The 19,487-nt window shown below is 35.1% G+C and overlaps 1 protein-coding gene across 12 annotated transcripts in view; it reads right to left on the reverse strand.

Moving 5' to 3' along the window:
- The window catches only part of ARB2A (ARB2 cotranscriptional regulator A), a 472,110-nt gene that overhangs the window by 235,757 nt on the left and 216,866 nt on the right, over positions 1–19,487 (reverse strand). For all 12 annotated transcript variants that reach the window (XM_008261940.4, XM_051853996.2, XM_051853992.2 and 9 more), the window contains one exon: positions 12,390–12,608. In XM_008261940.4, the coding sequence (XP_008260162.1) occupies positions 12,390–12,608 (219 nt within the window). The remainder of the gene's footprint in view (positions 1–12,389; positions 12,609–19,487) is intronic.

The following is a 19,487-nucleotide window of genomic DNA, read 5'->3' on the forward strand; positions in this document are numbered from 1 at the left end:
TTAAAACTGGATCTATCCAAATGCTTCAATGAACCAATCCCATCCTGTTCTAGTTCTCTTTTTCAGTTGACATCTCTCTCTCTCTCTTTTTTAAGATTTATTTATTCATTTGAAAGTCAGAGCTACACAGAGAGAGGCAGAAAGAGAGAGAGAGGGGTCTTCAATCCGCTGGTTCACTCCCCAGTTGGCCGCAATCGTGAGCCAGGAGCTTTTTCAGGGTCTCCCACGTGGGTGCAGGGGCCATCTTGTACTGCTTTCCCAGGCCATTGCAGAGAGCCGGACTGGAAGTGGAGCAGCCGGGCCTAGAACCAGTGCCCACATGGGATGCCAGCACTTCAGGCCAGGGCATTAACCCGCTGTGCCACAGCGCTAGCCCCTCAGTTGACATATCTATTCATATTGATTGATCTAATTTGTATAACCAAACATGTCAACTGAAGTACAGTTCTTATTCTAGTCTTACTTTGTTTCATTGTTCAATGCCAGAAAAGAGACTAGTGGATCTAGAAACATGGTCCACAAACCTGTGGGGGTTCCTAAGAACTTTTTAGGAGTCTTCAAAATCAAAATTATTTCTTTATAATACAATGGAATCATTTTTCCATTTCATTACATTCACATTTGGCCGTAACAGTTTAAAAGCAAAGGAGGAAACCTAGCATGCATGAAGGCAGCAACATCAGACTATACTAGCTTTTATATTCTTCGCTGACACATATAGGGAAAAAAGTAATCTACACTTAAAAAATGCTAAAAAGCAGTACAATATACTTTTATTAAATCTCAACTCTTGATGTATACTTGCTTAATATTCAGAGTGATAAAATGAAAATGCAGATTGAGTATTTACATATCAAAATATGCAGTGATAGCTGGCGAAAATGTAGTGGTGTGTTTGATTGAGTTTCAAGCTAAAGTAGCCACTTTTTAAGTGGAACACCTTTTTTTCTGTAAGATTAATAGATATACAATGTTTATTCAGCTTTGAGGACCTGGACGGTATTTTCTTGGAAAGAACAAAATAATACTGAAAGTCCCAGGAAAACAACTTACTGTATTTGTTGACAATGATAAAAACTGAATTTTTATGCAAAGTTTAGAATTTTGGGAAACTTTTACCCTCTGTGGTAAGCTTGAAAGTTCTTGAATTCTTGAAATTTTTCTGATGTGATTGGTAGTAAAAATAATGATTGTTTCATACTTCTAATAAAATGTGTCAAAATTTGAATGATCTGCATAACTCAACAAAATAATGGTTTCCAAATGGCCAGTGCATAATATTAAGAAATTATTCATGGATAAAGGATCCATTCAAAGTATAAGACAGTCCAATGGATTTTCATGAGTGTGAAATGTTTATTAGATTCTTTGCAGCAACTTGCTGATTGTTGGTGTAGCATCGAAGATGAATATACACAATTATCTGGAAAAGCTATTAAAACAGTTCATCCTTTTACAATTGTGTATCTGTATAAGGCCAAATTTTCTTTATATAACTCAATGAAGTGGTTGAATATAGAAATAGATGTAAGAATTCAACTGTCTTCTATTAAGACAGATATTTTCAGAAATAACATACTTCTCACCATGTGTTTTTGTCTTGGAAAATATAGTTATTTTTCATAAAAATATGTTATTTGTGTCATTTAATAGGCATATTATTATCTCTAAATAAATAAATATTTTCTCCATTTTAATTACTTTTGTGGTAAATATCAGTAAAAACAACCTATAAACAAACCCTTTAGTGATCTTAAAAATGTTTAAGTGAATAATAATAATGTTTAAGCATATAATGTTAAAAATATATATATCTTTTGGTTCTAAGACCAAAAGATTTGAGATTCATTGATGAACCAATATGGAAAAACCTTACTCTGACACAATTCAAGTTTCCTAAGAGAAAAGGGGTAGGGAGGGAAGAGAAAGAAAAGGATTTTGCAGAAAAGAAAAGGATTATACAACTGCAGGTATCCCACTGGCTGTTTTCATATATATTAGTTTACCTCATTTATTCCCTGCAAAGACTAATAGGGATGATTATCCCTATTTTAAGATGAAGAAACTGAAACAAGAGTGACTTGCCTAAAGTCACAGCTGGTAAACAACAGAATTAAAGATCGTTGCATGCATCTCTTTGAATCTCAACTTCTTACTCTTTACTGCATCATATTCATGATAGAATTTCCCCTAAAATTGGGCAATATCCACCAAAAACCCATAAATGCAGAGCTTTGGTGTCTAATCATGATTTCTGTTCTAAATCTAAAGATCTAATCCTTTTACTGCTAATTTTTCAGTATTGGCTTCTTTCACTAAATCCAAAGAATGCCTGGTACACTTAATTATGGCTGTCCAAAAAAAAAATGCTAGGTCCATTTAATAATGGCAATTAATTTAGCTTTCAGAGCAATGTACTAATTTTCTGGGTGTTAGCACACTTTTCAGTCTCATGCTAGTCAGTATCAAAGAGTGAGTTTCTATAGGGAAAAGTCTGTCTCTTTTCCTTTGTATGGTCATGGAAGGAAGTAATATTCACTCATCAAATCTTTATTAAAAGTTCTACTGTATTTACTAGACTGTGGAAGCATGAATCATGAAAATATGAATAATAATTTGAGACTCAAAATACGATCATGGCCTTTTTAACACTTTAATATTATGCAACTTTTTAGTCACTTTAGCCATAATCTGGCTTTATCACAGTCTCCTTTTTATTTTTTTATTTAAAAAATTCTAAATTTCCATTGTTATGGGGTACATATAGTGTTGCACTTTATTTACATGTATATGTATACAATGTGTAATGATCAAGCAAGGTAACTGGCATTTCTATTTCCTTAAACATCTTCTGAGAAACTTTTTGATTAACACATACTAATGGCCATGCCTCTGGGGTACAATGCGATTTCCAATACATGCGCCAATACAGAATGTGCACTGATCGAATCAGAGTAATCAATATCTCCATCTTCCATCAACAACTCATGTCTGGAGTCTTTCAGCTCCTACCTTCCAGTCATTCACAACATACATTATAGGTTACTGAGCACCATAGTCCCCCATGTATTGTAGAACACATGAATGCACTTTTTCCACCTAAATGTATTTGTGTACCTTCTACTGTCCCTCTATCACTCCTCCCCTCCCCCCACTTCCCAGTCTCCAGTAAATTCTATCCCATGTGCAGACTGACTTTTTTTTTTTAAGCTTCCACACAGAACAGAGAACATGCGGTATCTGTCTTTCTGGGTCTGACTTAACTCAATGCCCTCTGGTCTCATCCATTTTGCTGCAAATAATACGATATACAGTTTCCCTTTTAAAAGTTTAAAATGAAGAAACTATGGTATCCTTTAGTGAACAGCTAATGATTATATTTAATACTGCTTTACTGAGCTGTTGAAAAATGCAAGTAATAACAGCGATATTTGTTAGGGACTCACCCTTGTCAGATAGGTCCCACTCCTCTCTCATCTTACATGGAGGCACTGCAGCTAGAGTACCAGTTCTAGTTTCCCTCCCCTGCCCTCCTTCTCTTTTCCACAGGAGTGGCTGGTTAGCATATTTGGAAACAGAAACAGCACACTCAGCTCAGCTCAGCTCAGTCCTTCCAGGCATCTTTTAAATGGACTTACAAACAACATGTATTCCAGCCTCCTTTCTACCACGAGAGGCAATGGGATGTTTGGAGGAAATGGGGTAAATTCATTTCAGAGGTGAATACATCAGGAAGTCCATGTGCAACAAATCTCAATCAAATTTCCCAAATTTCAATTAGTAAGGCTAATGTTCTGATCTCCTTGTATAATTCCTGTATAATACTGCTGAGTTCCAAACTGAGGAGTGTTAAGATAGAGAGCTTTCTGGCAAAATTTTGCAGCATGAAACAGAGATATATTTGGTTTTGTCCCTGGGTCCTGGGTCCTGGATCAGAACTCCTCAAACCCTTGGAGTTTCCTGAGTCGCAGGAGTGTCTTTTGCTGTTCGCAACAATTCCCTTTCCTTCACTGATTTGAAGCTAAGGCAGCGATTTAACATGAGGTCTTTAAGTAACCTTTCCGTCCTGGCAATGGAGAGCTTCCAGGTTAGGGCACATGTTGATGTATGGCAGGGAGGAGGGCATGCCTAGACAGGATACTTGGTATGCCCTCCACACATACCGTGCCCTATGCGTTTCTTCCTTTTGGCTGTTGCTGAGTTGTATCCTTTATAATAAATCAATTATAAGTATTTTTTCTGAGTTCTATGAGCAGTTTTAGCAAATTATTGAACCTGAGAAAGGAGTTGTGAGAACTCCCAGTTTTATCCACTTAGTCAGAAGTATGAATGACTCCCATAGGATTTGGAGTAATATCAGGGGCATTCTCAAAATATAGAGCCGTTTGGGGCCGGTGCTGTGGCTTAGTGGGTAAAGCCGCTACCTAAAGTGCCGGCATCCCATATGGGCACTGGTTCCGGGACGCCAGCTCTCTGCTATGGCCTGGGAAAGCAGTAGAAGATGGCCCAGGTCCTTGGGCCTCTGTACCCACCCCCGTGGGAGACCTGGAAGAAGCTCCTGGCTCCTGGTCGGTGCAGCTCCGGCCATTGTGGCTATCTGAGGAGTGAACCAGCAGATGTAAGACCTCTTTCTCTCTCTCTCCCTCTTTCTCTCTCTCTCTCTCTCTTCCTTTCCTTCTCTCTCTGTGTAACTCTGACTTTCAAGTAAATAAATAAATCTTTTAAAAAAAAATAGAGCCCTTTAAATGTGTGGTTTGGACAGGAAATCTGGGTAAATAGTGTCACAACTGAATTGAATTATCGGACATCTGCTTGGTGTCAGAGAATTGGAGGATTGGTTGATGTCAGAGAAAACACCCCAGAAAGGTACCAGAAGATAGAAGGGCCAAGAAGCTTAGGACTGGGTTCTTTCTCAATTGGTAGTCAAGATGAGAGAAGATAATGTGTTATTTGTTGGACCTAAAGCCTCAAGACTATGTACTAGATAATTTATTATGCTTTATTTATATTATTATCATTTAATTTTTCAGACTAAAAACCTGAGGTGTGGGGAAATTAGCTATGTTAAGTGGAAAAACTAGAATTCATAGTCAAGTTTATTAGATTCTGCACTGTTAGCCTCATCTTTACCCTGTATCTTCGCAACGGTATGATTCTGAGTGTTATTAATACATTAAAGAGAAAGAAAAATAGTTATTATCACAATCTACATTTGATGTCTATAAGTTTTAAGCTGATCTGGAAAAATATAAATGCTTAGGAATGTATCAAACACTTAATAAAAAATTCATACGCTGAGTTTTATGCTTTTGAGTAAGCCTTTTCCTCTTTCTAGCTACACTTTTAAAAACATTTGAGCTTAAAATAATAAGAAGAAAACTACAGATGTAGTATAATAGGGGGTACTCAGTGTCTAAGGAAAACAAAATCCAGTATGAACAGCAGCAGCCCCTGGTGGTCTAAGAGGAAAAAAATAGTGTATCGGTACTGACGGGGGTGGAAATATGTTTTTTTAAAGAATACATTACATATTTAGTCATTTGACTCAGTTCTCAACCCAACACATTAAAAAGCAGATGCTTTAAAAAATGATCTGTTGGCAAGATGCTTGTTAAAATTTTATCAGTTGAAATATTAAAATTCATTATGAATTAATTAACACATTATATAAAAATAAAATGTTTTTGTTTCATCGTTTTACAAAGTACTATAACCAGTGGTGATTAACACTGGGAATTTTGTGTGTCTTGATATGTGTTGCTCAAAAAGAAACTAAATTTATAGGATTACCACTAAATTGATGACATTTTCTGTCTTCACTCTTGAATTCAGTTGGCAGATGTTTTTGAGAACAAAAAATTCCATCTTATTACAAAACATATTAAGCAGGTTTTCCTGCCAGGCATGTCTGACATGATGTTTATTGCTTAGACCAAATCATTCCCCTTAATAAGCCATAATATATGCCAGCAAGTACATTATTTCATAGTTAAGGAAAGTTGCCACATGAAACAGCAAGTTCTTTGATCTCTCATGCTCTGCTCCTAATGCATCAAAAAAGTGCTACATAATCCACTAGTCAGTCATGTCTATTTATACTCATTTAGCCAGAAAATAAAATTACAAATTGTAAATCTTAAAGTTTTAGACCAGGATTTTACTTTACTCCTGCCTGGGCATTACAGATACTTGCAAATATTTAAGACACTGGTTATATACTAGATACCCCTCCCCCCCAAAAAAAGAAAGAAAAAAAAGAGGAAGAAAGTTAGTTAAAGCATACTTAAGTACACTAGGAAAATATAATGGTTCTGGTGGTTAAATACTTGTTGGCTGCAATATAAATAAATTGAATAATTGAATCTAGTTGCTAAAATATGAGATAGAAATGATGTTGGTGGCACTAGTGCACAAGAGAACAGGTCCAGAAGAGAAGGCAGAATGACATTCATTAGCCCTCTCCAAACTTGTGAACAAACTCAAGTCAGAACATCAAAAACATACTTCTTAAAAGAGAGCTTCAGTTTATCAAAGTTGGCTGCTTCTGAACAATTGCAAAAATTCTTGAGTGCTGGAAAAAAATCAGTCAGAAAACTAGTCAACATCAAATATCTCACATGTTAAGGAATAAGATTTTTGATGGATGTCAACAAGAAATCAATCCATAAATATTTGAGTATCTTCAATGTGCAATGCCAGGCTCTGCCAAGATTCTTGTTCTGTAAACGGCTCCTCCACATTTAGACTTTTTCTCCTGTGGCCATGTAACTTTCCTCCCCTCCAGTCCCGGCATCTGGCATCTGTTTTGCATTTTGTTTTCTTTTACATTCAGGGTCTTATTCCTCTTTACTTCCCTCAGCACAGCCTACAATGATGTTTCACCTTAGGAAAGAGGTTTGCAGCAGATCCAGGCCAACATCAGAGAGACTGGCATCAAGTCACTTCTCCTGAATTCTACTTTATACTCTATAAGGATATATGAATGGATCCTCTTTCCTAGTCTGAGTACTTAGGCTCTAATTTGATACCTTTGTTCTGATGCTGCAGGTCCTGTTATCTAGATATTGCTAGAAGAAGCCTTAATATTTTTACTTTGGAGTCTAGTGCGTGCGTTTAGTATCAATTTCTCACTCGCCCACAATATGCTCTGTATCAAAGTAAAAATGGTCATATTTGCTTATTATTATTTTTAAAGATTTATTTATTTATTTATTTTTTATTTGAAAGAGAGAGGGAGAGGCAGAGAGGGAGGGGGAGAGAGGGAGAAAGGAAGAGAGGAAGAGAGGAGGGAGGAAGAGGGAGGGAGGGGGGAGAGAGAAAGAGAGAAAGAGAGAAAGAGAGAGAGAGAGAGAGAGAGAGACCTTCTATCTGCTGGTTGCTGGTTCACTGCCCAAATGTCCACAACAGCCAGTTCAAAGCCAGGAGCCAAGAACTCCATTCTCGTCTCCCACACGAGTGGCAGTGGCATGAATATTTTTTGGACCATCTTCTTCTGCCTTTCCAGGAGCATTAGCAGAAAGCTGGATAAGAAGTAGAGGAACTGGGGCTTGAACTAGCACTCCGATATGGAATGCTCCAATTTTAGTATATGTGCTGCCGAAGCGAGCAGCTGATATGGAATATTAATGTCACAGCATTGATTTAATCTACTGTGCCACAACACCAAGCCCCCAAATCCACTTATTATTATTTTTAAAAGATTTATTTATATATTTGAAAGGCAGAGTTACAAAAAGACAGATGCAGAGATAGACAGAGGTCTTCCATCTACTGTTTCACTCCCTAAATGGCTGCAATGGCCAGAGCTGGGCGGATCCAAAGCCAGGAGCCTGGAATATCTTTGAGGTCTCCCACATAGGTGCAGGGGCCCAGGGACTTGGGCCATCTTCTACTGCTTTCCCAGGTCACAGTAGAGAGCTGGATCGGAAGTGGAGCAGCTGGAAGTGAATGGCACGGCCATATGAGATGCTCACATTGCAGGCAGCAGCCTTATTCACTATGCCACAATACCGGCCCCCAAAATCTACTTATTATTAAGGACTTAATGTAATGTAAAAATCCATAAACCATGCTCAAAGATTTAGTAGATTACGGGAGATCCACTAGAAAAGCATTAAAGATAAATTGGTACATTAAAATTCTGAGAAAAAATATAGGATATATTCCAAGAAAGCACATGGTAAGTCCACAGAAGTTAACCAATCACAGTGATTTCTTTGAGTCTTAATAAGGAAAGGCCACTGGTTATAGGGAGAGAAAGAAGTGGAGTTTTAGCCAGGCACTATAACATGGAAAGAATTTGGATTAGGGAAAAGGACAGAAAGCAAAGTTACAGATTTCATAAGGAGGGCATAAAGTGTGCACAACATAGAGTAAGCATGGCAGACTGGCTGTACCCTTATGAACAAGTGGGTAAAGCAGAAACAGGCTTGGGATACTATGAAACATTTCTATTTGTATCCATAATTTTAAGACTATGGAACTATAGTAAAAAGGAAAATGGGGTATTCCAGTTTTTTTATACTCATTTAAAAATGTATAGATCAGTGGAAGAATCAAATGAACCTTGACGTACTAATTTTTAATCAATTTTTAGAATGGCATCTCAGCTACTGAATAGGTGACCTACAAAGTAGGTTTTTTTGTTCACAGAAAAGCAAGTAGCACACTTTAATAACGTAGAACATACAAGTATTTCAAAAAAGTACTCCAGGGGCCGGCACAGTAGGTTAAGTCTCTGCTTCCGGCGCTGGCATCCCATATGGGCACTGGTTCTAGTCTTGGCTGCTCCTCTTCTGATCCAGTTCTATGTTATGGTCTGGGAAAACAGTGGAGGATGGCCTGGGTGCTTGGACCCCCGTACCCGCGTGGAAGACCCAGAAGAAGCTCCTTGCTCCTGGCTTCGAATCAGCACAGCTTTGGCCGTTGCGGCCTTTTGGGGAGTGAACCAGTCGATGGAAGACCTTTCTCTCTGACTCTCCCTCTCTCTGTCTGTGACTCTAACTCTCAAATAAATAATTAAAATCTTTTAAAAAAATAAGAATAAAAATAAAAAAGTACTCCATGTGTGAGATTTTAATGTTAGCCCCACTATCTTGTTTACAGTTTATTGTGAAGGCTCTCCTAGGCTCTGGGGACACGGCAGTGAACAGAGTAGGCTCACACCTGCCCTCATGGAGCTTACATTAAGAGTTCTGTGACTCTGGGGAAACTTCTCTGAAATTTTTGACCCACGGTCAATTCATCATCAATCTGGTTCAATATTAGTAACCTAATTAAAAGAGAACATAAATATGGAAGTAGTTTAGACATTTAACAGAGTCTATTAAAGAACTGGTTAAAATCTACCTGGTCATTATCATATGTAGCTTAGTATATCATATCATACTTTTATTACATATGGTTCAATTTTCCTATTTCAGATACAAATTGTTTTCAGTCAGTAGAAAAATGTGGAAAGGAGGGAAGGAGAGTAAGAATACACAGTAATTAGAAGTCCTGGTTTCTATACTTACTTCTATCATTTACTGCCTTGTGAATCTAGACAAACACCTGTACATCAGTTTCTTTAATAAAAATGATTTTTTGAAAGCATTTTCCCATGAACTGAAAAATTTTTAATGTTATTTATTTTATTAATTTGAAAGGCAGAGAGAGAGAGAGATGGAGAAATGGAGAGAAGGAAAAAGAGATAGGCCAAGTAAGAATGAGAGAAAAGGAGAGAGAGTGCTCTCATCTGCTGCCTCATTCTCTAAATGCTTGCAACAGCTAGGGCTTGGCCAGGCTGAAGCCAGGAGGTGGGAATGCCATCCTGGTGTTCCACACGGGTGGCAGCAACCCAACAACCTGAGCCATCATCTCTGTCTCCTAGGGTATACCTCAGCAGGAAGCTGGAATGAAGAGCAGAGCTGGGACCTGAACCAAGGCTCTTCTATATGGGATGCAGGTGTTCCAATGGAAGCTTAACTACCACAACAATGCCTGCCCCAGGATAAAATGACTTGATCCACCTACGCATTAGGCTGTTGCAAAAATATGCAATGTAAAGGCTTAAGAAGTATATAAGTAAAATTTATCTCTATTACCTACAATGCTCTCTGTCTGAAAATTACAAATATTGTTATTTGGACATGTTTAAGAGAGGAAGTAATTTCCTGAGGGGATCAAAATAACCTAAGAATTAACGTGTTTTCCACAGAATGAACCCATTCTTCTGCTTTCTACTATAGGACCAAGCATTGCTATCTAGAAGTAAGTTTTAATAGTAGCAGCACACCTCTGCTATTCCACACAATTTTGAATTTTAAAAGAAAGGGTGATTATTAAGAGAAGACATTTCTTAACTAAGACTACCAAATACAAGTTGTGCTATCTCCATGAGTCTATTTTTATCCTTTATTGCTTTGGATGGATTGATGAGTGAATGAGGCATAAAGAACTAAGGAAAAGAAGTAAAAGTGGCAGGAGTGAGAACAAGAGAAAAGAATTAAGGAAAGAAGACGAAAGGAAAGAGAGCAGGTCTTAATAATGAAGCGACATAAAAGGATTTTTTCCCTTGGTGTAAGAAACAATAAATGCAGGGATAAATGAAGCAGATGTGAACAACAGGATAAAGAAAATGCATACACACAAGAGAACAAAAGAGAAAATCAAAGCAATGATGACAAGATAAAGAGAAAACAGAAAGGAAGAAATAAACCTACAGGACAGATATCTGAAATAGATGCTTAATCTATACATGGCTATGCAAATAAAAGAAATTAAGAAGAAATAAAAAACAACTCAGAAATTACTTTTATTTGCATTTTACATAGACAAGTGAATACTCCATGATTTGCATATCTTAAAGGGCTTACATAATTATTTCCTGGATATGGACAGTAGTTTTAGAAAATTTTAACTGTCATAGGTGGTACCTGACAGGACAGATCACATAGAAGGAAGAGTAGGACTCCAACGGGGAAGGCAACATCATGACCCATGCGCAGTCCAAGGGGTAAATGATTACATTAGAACACACAAGAGACTTAGTGACTTCAAATTCATTAACTGTTCATTTTTCAAATAATATTAAATAGTAAGATGTTTACAAGAAATATCTCCCTACTTCTGATTGACTCACTGCATAAAGTGCTTTCAGAATTGGTCAGGATATCTTTCTGGGGGCCTTGAGAATTTATACACTGCTTTCACTATTCTTTACTGTCATAACTTACTCAACAGAATGACCTTTAATACTGGCTATTTGGATTAAAATTAACTCCCCCAAAAAAGGGTGACTATGCCATGAGCTAGAAGTGTAAAAAAATAAAATAAAAACTTAGAAAACAAGATATTTTCCTTCACAGGTGATATGAAATATTAATGATCATTTAAAGTAAACATAAAAATAACTCAAGTATAATACTCTGAAATGTTACTACTAGCCAAAGTGTAATTTGTAAAATGTTAAATTGTCTATGTTTAAATAAATGTTCTGGTTTACTCACTTTTGAAGAACCTATCTATTTACGGTTTCACTCAGTAGCATTTTTGACATGTTTTACTAATAAATTAAACTCCTAGCATCCATAATAAAGGCATTGAAAATTGTACAAATATGTCTAACATATAACACACAGTATGTATATCAAGTAGAATATGTCAAAGTGCAAATAACATTGTTTGTGCCCCCTACAGACTTAGAAACACTTGGGCAGCACTGTGATAACGATCCCATGCTGCTAGCATTATCAAGTGCAAAGGTTCACTGCGTAAGACGAGAGCAGAGGACAGTGTCCCCTCATTACACTATCCCTGCACTATTTTAGTTTCAATATTTATTAAGATATTAATTACTCTCCCCCCATTCTGCCTTCAGAAGTCAGGCTGAGGCACCATGAACGGATGGTTGCTTAGAGGAAAACAATACATCATCCAGTAAAACTTACCACCCAAGATGATGACTGTTTTGTTCATCACATTATTAATTCAGCAGATATTAGGTCTTGGAATTATTAGAATACATGTACTTTCTCTTATGAACAATATAGCAGAAAAATTACTTAAGGAAATAGCATGTTGAGAACTGGATTGGAAAGTTCTCTTCCTTTTGTATGTATCACAACAAACTTATTTTGGAAAAGTTTCCTTGAATGAATGTATGACACAAAAGGAAACAGCAGTTGCATTTGAACCTTCTGTAAAATGTTAACACTGAAGTAAGAATAATGCGTCTTATAATTTTGAAGTAAAAACTGAAAACATTTCTTCCAAAATAAACAACCAAGCAAAGTAAATGGCTAAAAATAAAAGAACTAACAGTTCCTTTAGAAAAGCAAACAAAATAATTTATATTAAATAAAATATAAACATAGGGACTAAGGAAGGAAAGCATTCATCTCACTTACTCTGATATACAGTTGCATCATTTCTTTTTCTCTTTGGGGGTTACGATACTTCTCATAGAAATCACGCCGCTTCTTTGTCTCTTTAGAGACTTTATCTTTTCTTTCCCGTTTTTCTGCAGGTTCATCTGAGCTATCTGAAGATGACTGTACGTGAGTCTTGGGCTTTTCTACTTCAATATAGTTTTCGTTGGGATTCAGTACTATCACTCCATAGCCTTCCTGTTTTGAAACAAAAGAAAAGTGCATAATTTCATTTCAGAATCCATTTCAATGATTAAAAAGCTTCCAAAATCTCAGACTAAGTAATGTAATATAGATGCATAGCCACTAAAATATTCCTTTAGGAAAAAGTATTGTTCTTTCTCTGTGTCTCTCTCTCTCACTGTCTAACTCTGCCTGTCAAAAAAAAAAAGAGTATTGTTTTAATTTTTCCAAAAGAAAGTCATTTAAAGTTCCTTGCATTTATTGCATATATAAATAACCATTTATTATCCATAAGAACAAAAACCACATAATTACAACATGATTATAATGCCCAAATTTTTAAAAAATGTAATTCAGATCTCACATAACTCCAAAAATGATTGAAATAAATTATCAAATAACAGTTTTACTTTCAAACCACATTAATATTTATAATATATATTTTGAGAAAATAATCTTTTTGAAATTGAAGTTTACAATTCAAAATACATTTTGTAGGATTTTTACTTTATACTAGCCCCTTAATGAGTATTTTTTTCTTTGTTTGCGAAGCAAGAAAGAATGAGCAATTAAGGAATAAGTCTAACGTTCCACAAATTTACGTATCTGTCTTATCAGAAACATAAATATCTACCTGTGCAGCTAGGATTTTATTTACCTTTTCCTTTTAGGAGGTCAGAAAAATCACAAAACAAAATAAACTAATGTATGGAAGCAACCCTTGAATCTTGAAATTTCATTTTGCAAATAAACAATTTATCTTTATCACAGAAAACATGTAAAATTTTAAGCTTTAAAAATACAACTTGTTGAATGAACTATCAAGGCTTAAAGTTAGAAAAACATAAATGAATTCCTATCAGACATATTTTAGCAATGCAAATAAGATATTTTTGATATTTTCACTATAATTGACAGAATAACCTAATCATGATAAAATATGGGAGAACAAGCAAAAACCACTGATAAGCATGCACAACACAAATTTTTGAAGCTCTTATATATCTTGTCTTACTATTCAACTCCATGTTGTGAGTATTTGAATTGAATCTTGTAAACTTCTATAAGGCCATACTTAAAAGATATATTATTTTATGATAAAACAAATCCACAGAAAATAAAATCTCATTAACATAATTTTAAACCTGATGGCAATAATAATGAATCAACATTAACACAGACTCAACTATCTTATTTTAAAATATGTGATATGAAACTCATTCATGGTTGGTTTTTTTGCATTTGATTTCACAAACTACTTAGAAATTTCACTGAGTTTCTTCCGATCCCTTCCCTCATGCCCTAATCAATGATATTACTGTCTAAAACTATGATCTGGTTTGGAAACTTTTAAGATCACTGATGTCCTGACTTTAATAATATGACTCAAAATTAAGATATAGTGTCTTATATGCATGAAAACTATGCAATATATACCAAAATAATGAACACAATACCACAAATCAACATATGTTAAAGTAAAAAACTTTAGATAAATGCTTCTTTCATGAAATTTCACAAAGTACTTGAAAAAATATTTAATTTAAACATTTGACATCGAAGGACAAAAGACGTTTTTCTTTTCTTTCTTTCTTTTTTTTTTTTTTAAGTTTCTTGGTTGGTAAGTCCTAAGTTTTACCAACAAAAGATATTTTATTTGGTTCTGCTTTATTCTAATCTGTATAGCTATTCAAAAGTCTTGTAATTCATTGTGATCACTGTCAGGTAGACAGATTGTCACTTGGTGATTTTCTACAGTTGGACACACTTGACTAGTTATTAAAATCACATTTGAAGTAAGTTCCTACCCCTCTTCCTTGTGCCTCTTACAACTTTTCACGCCCTTCTCAAATTTCAGCTATAACTTCTCCTCCCACCAAAAGTAAGTTAAAGAACACTGTTGCACTCTGCTAACCAGGGTGAAATAGAGGCATTCAGTACACTGTCTCTGGTGTAAGGAACATAGTCAAAAAAGGTCACCATAGGCCAAAAAGAAAATTGCCTCCTTACTAGATTCTGTACCGTGAGTAAGTGGTCTCCTGTCATGTTTCTTCCCTGCCTTCTCTGAGTGAATTGAACTTTAAACACACACACACACACACACACACACACACTTCATCCTCACACATGGGTTAGAGTCAGCAATCCTCAAATAGAATCTTATAATTCTTAGAGTTAAAATCAGTGACATACATTTTAATGATGATACAAAAAACTTCAAAAGCAAAGTAACAAAATGAGATGTTTACTAAATTGATAAAACACGAGCATCTTGTTTGCACAACAAATGAAATCCAAGTAAAGGTGAACTCTTCCAATAAAATTTATACTCACCAGAATTTCAAAACTACTATCCTAATTTAAAACTTAATTATTAGAAATAGTATTTGTATAATATCAGCCTTACTTGAGCACGTTTCAGTTCAATTTTTACAAATCATAAATTAAAAATTATTGTACCTACTTGCTTTTAAAGTCTTTGAAATTTGATGTGTCCCAGCTACATCATATAAACAACAGACACACATAAATCATCAAAGAAGTAGTATTTGTCTAAGATATTGATTATGTAACTGAAAATTACATGACTCATTTGTTCAATTTTATAAAGGCACAATGTCAATTTTTCACTGAGGCATCAACAGATAAAAAATGATTCTATTTTTAAATCACCACTATATAAGTCAATTAAAGAATTATCATTTAGATTTCGACAATGAATGCTTCTATTAAACACTTAAATTATTTAGGATATATTTTACCCTTTACATATTTCAAATGGCCAATTTAATTAATGCAATAATAAGAAATATTCAGGAACATTTTCTGCAGAAATGAGAGCTTATTTTACTAAATTTCTGCTGAAAATTCAATTATCACTCTATAAAAAAGTAATCATTTTCAACTAAATTTTTTGGATAAATTAATATTCACAGATATCACTCATAACTATTTTATAATGACTAGGAGAAAGCAGGAGCAATGAACAAAGTTAACTACCCCACCTCCATGCTGAAATCAGACACATCTTTTCCCTGTTTTCTCCATCATACGTAACATTGGCAAAAAGATCCATTTATGTAAGCTACAAGGATTTTGTCATGTCAACGTCAATAATGGAAACTAAATAGACAAAGCAAATAAAGTAAAGCAAAGCAGAGACAAAATATCAGTAGTTAAGTTTAACTGTTTAAAATAGATTTATATCAACTCATATCTTTTAAAAACTTAGAATAAGGTACTTATAAGGTTTTATAGAACTATACTATGAAGTCAGGCATTGTGTAGCATTATAGAATGACTGTCCACTGCTACTCTAATAAGGAAGCCTCTATCAATTACACTTAGAACCTTAAACATCTTATATTAAAGAATCTCTTTCATATTTAATTATTAATTAAACGTGTTAAATTTCTCCTAAGATGAAGTTAGCTAATCTCAAACACACATGGAAACATCTTCAGTTATGTTTAACAACAGAAAGTGATCAAACTGATTATTTAGCATTCTACAACTAAATAAGATTTCTGGCATCATTTATAATGATTTACACAAATCAATTCCAATATCCAACATTTCAAGAGACAAAGCATACATAAAATCGCTAATTAACTCCAGTTTGATCACAGTCTCGTAGAAGATCAAGAGGACAGACATTGGTAAAGGTATGCTTCACCTATTTAACTCACCCAATTCCATTCTATATGCTTTCTTTTAGCTAGAAACACAGTTTCATTTTCAGACCTATGTTCATAAGGTATAAGCTATGGGATCCAAATTAGAAACCCTCAAAAGTTTATGGCATTTTACTCAGCACAAGTACGTTCTGTGATCTAAATAGACTACATAGGCCAACAGGCCTTCTTTACTTTGAAGTCTATAGATGTACTTACTAATAAATAATAGTTCATTTATCATTCAATCAACAAATGATGCTTAGGTTAGAGAGGTCTAAAACAGACAGGTGATGCCAAATACAAAGAACCAAAGGGGAAATCTTGCTAGAGGAATTAAACCGGCACAGAAATGTGCTCATCAAGAAAATCCACATATACAATTTTAAGATGCCTAAACAAAACCAGTCTGTACTTCTGACCCCAAATGAAATACTGCTAAAACTGAAGATTTATTCAAGTTAATTTGCCTGTAAACTCCCAGTAATGAGGAAAATGGAAAATAGGGGTAAATTTTATCTTTTCCAATCTCTTGTGGTTGGCTCAATTAAAAAAAAAATCAGTTGAAAATACTCAGGTCTGCATATTAACCTGCCAATACCTCAAGCCACATGTGACCAAAGAGGTCAGGGGCCAGAGCAGAATTCTGTGACCTGTGGAACTATCTAGCTGGGACTTCAGGCAAAGCTCTGTAAGAGATCATTTTACACAGATTTATCAATCATATTTTTCAAGTTCATCATTCTATCTGCTTGCTTTGAAAGACAGTAGGTGCTCATCCTCCAGGGAAATGAAAACCAAAGTGTTTTATCTACAAAGTACATCTATCCATAGTTAAAATGGACAAACACCACTGTCCATTCATCTTCTCTGAAATATGTACAGTGTTTATTCTCATCCTTTTCACAAGTAAGGTATGGATATGTCACTGTTGCAACATCCTAGGTGCAACAGTGAGATGAGGTCATGACAACCAATCAGAAGTCACTAGTGAAGCGTTAAAGTAAACATAGCTGTTGGAGCTGCAGCTCTGCTTGAAAAATGCCCCCTCCATTATTTCAGCAATTTTCTCAAGACGTGACCTGGGACTGAAATGCCTGAAATGTCTCTTGACTCTGTTTTGTGCTTCTTCTCAACGTGCATTAGGTAACAGCACCCTACTAATAGTTTGCAAAGTGTTCCTCATGACCATACTTCAAGTTGCAGCTTCTTGAATTCTTATGCTACGTTCCATGTATTAAAATACCATAATATGGACCAACATAGATGATCCCAGTTAAGTTTCCAGCTTCAAATAGCTCATCAAGTTAGTCAGTAAAAGAAAACATGCCACAAAAAGTTTTCAGAGGACCACCTGTTGTCTATTATTTTTACATAGCACTTACTCATAAATCATAACACAGGGTAATTAATCAAGCTGTCAAAGAGAAGGTCAAAGGTTATATGGTAGAGTCAGAAGGTCATGCATGGGCTGATAGAGGTCAGGGTCACACTGCATTCCTCATTATCAAGTTGGGATGAGAGACGGCCCAAGCAAACAAAAGTGAAAGCAGATGGAGAAGTGAGTGGATAAAAAAAAAAAAGAAAAGAAAATTTCGCAAACAAAAAGAAAAGTGAAAGAAGACTGTCAGCCGCCTTCAAATAGAGAACAGAGAAGAAAAGAAATACACTGAAATGTGTTCAAAGGAACTCAAGGACATAAAGAAACTACAGTTTTATTAATTAAATAAGTTGAATATACTTCTCTTCGCTATTTTAGTAGTGCATACTAAGCAATATTAAAACTACATGTTTGCCATCTCTATACCTTCTTAGCTACTGTGTTCAAGGTTAATTAAGGTAAGGCAAAGAGTTCCAAGGATGAAGAATGATTACAAAAACAAAGCAAAACAAACAAAAATCCCACAACTTTTAATAGTAAGACAGTTTTTCTCCCCCTTTAATATTGTTCAGCATAGCTATATAGATGCAAATAGTTTTAAGCCAATAGACAGATAATTTCTTGAGTATGGTACAAGTTATCCACAAACACAAATGCATCATAAAAGTCCTTTTGAATAACAAAAGAGTTATAAAATATTCTATTATTACGTTGGCCTGAATTAGATGCAGAATACTGTGCAAAATTAGCTGTCACCCTTTGCTCAAAATCTTTGTTAATCTCATTTTGAATGTTTGCAGCTTTATCAACACATGCATCAATGTCAGCTCCTTGGTTACTGAACCGCTGTAGTTGGAAGAAGATATAATTAAAATGTTTTGGCACAGAAAAGGTGAAATTGTATCTTCCCTTGTTCCCTTAGGAGTCTGTAAAACATGAAGGCTATATTGACAAACACACAACCTTATCTCCAGTTCTGACATCTCAGGTCATCCAAGTGCTATTTATTTTAAAACATTCACTTTGCACTTACTCATATTATAACCCGCTCCACTTAGTACTTTTTCTAGGTTTTAGAACACTGTGTTGCTTAAACATCATGATTTTATCCTCTAATCATGAGTAATTTATTTATGGAAGCACTCCATAAATATACAACAGCACCACAAAATAAATATATTTACCATCCATCCACTATCAAGAACAGAAATATGAATTAATACTACAGCTTTGTAAAGTCCTTTTATTCTTTGATTTTCATTCTCATAAAATGACATAAACATACACCCACACATTTACACATTAAAATAAATAGAAGTAACAAGTTACAACTGTTGCCCAGTCAATGACTGGGTCAAAATCCCTAAAAATGGATCTGGGGAATCCTACAGACACATCCTATACACGGTCCAAAGCAGAGTTGGATGGTCAGGTTTATCTTATGAACTTCACTGTTCTGTATCCTAGTTATGTTTTATAGTGCTGTATGGAAGTCCAATGTTCTCCTAACTTACTATTAAAAACTATCATAAAGTCATGTAAATAGTCTCTGATAGGCATATGGGCTTTCAATCCATTCATACACCATACAAAAACATATACCATACAAACACAGTTAAATTTCTAAGTTATTTATAAAATATGCTTATGAATTATAGCACAGAAATCACCCTTTATTACAATATGCCACCTTCTCTTTCTTTTCTCATCCAATTAAAACCTCACATGTTCACTCAAAAACACTTTTGTCAAGAATATGTCTGTGTTTTGCTTTGCTTTTGGTCCTATAGCTCACTTGCAAGGATGAAGACACAATGAAGAATCTCAAGTATTCATTAA

The sequence above is a fragment of the Oryctolagus cuniculus genome, chromosome 14 (genome assembly GCF_964237555.1).
Source record: "Oryctolagus cuniculus chromosome 14, mOryCun1.1, whole genome shotgun sequence".
Lineage (NCBI taxonomy): Eukaryota > Metazoa > Chordata > Mammalia > Lagomorpha > Leporidae > Oryctolagus > Oryctolagus cuniculus.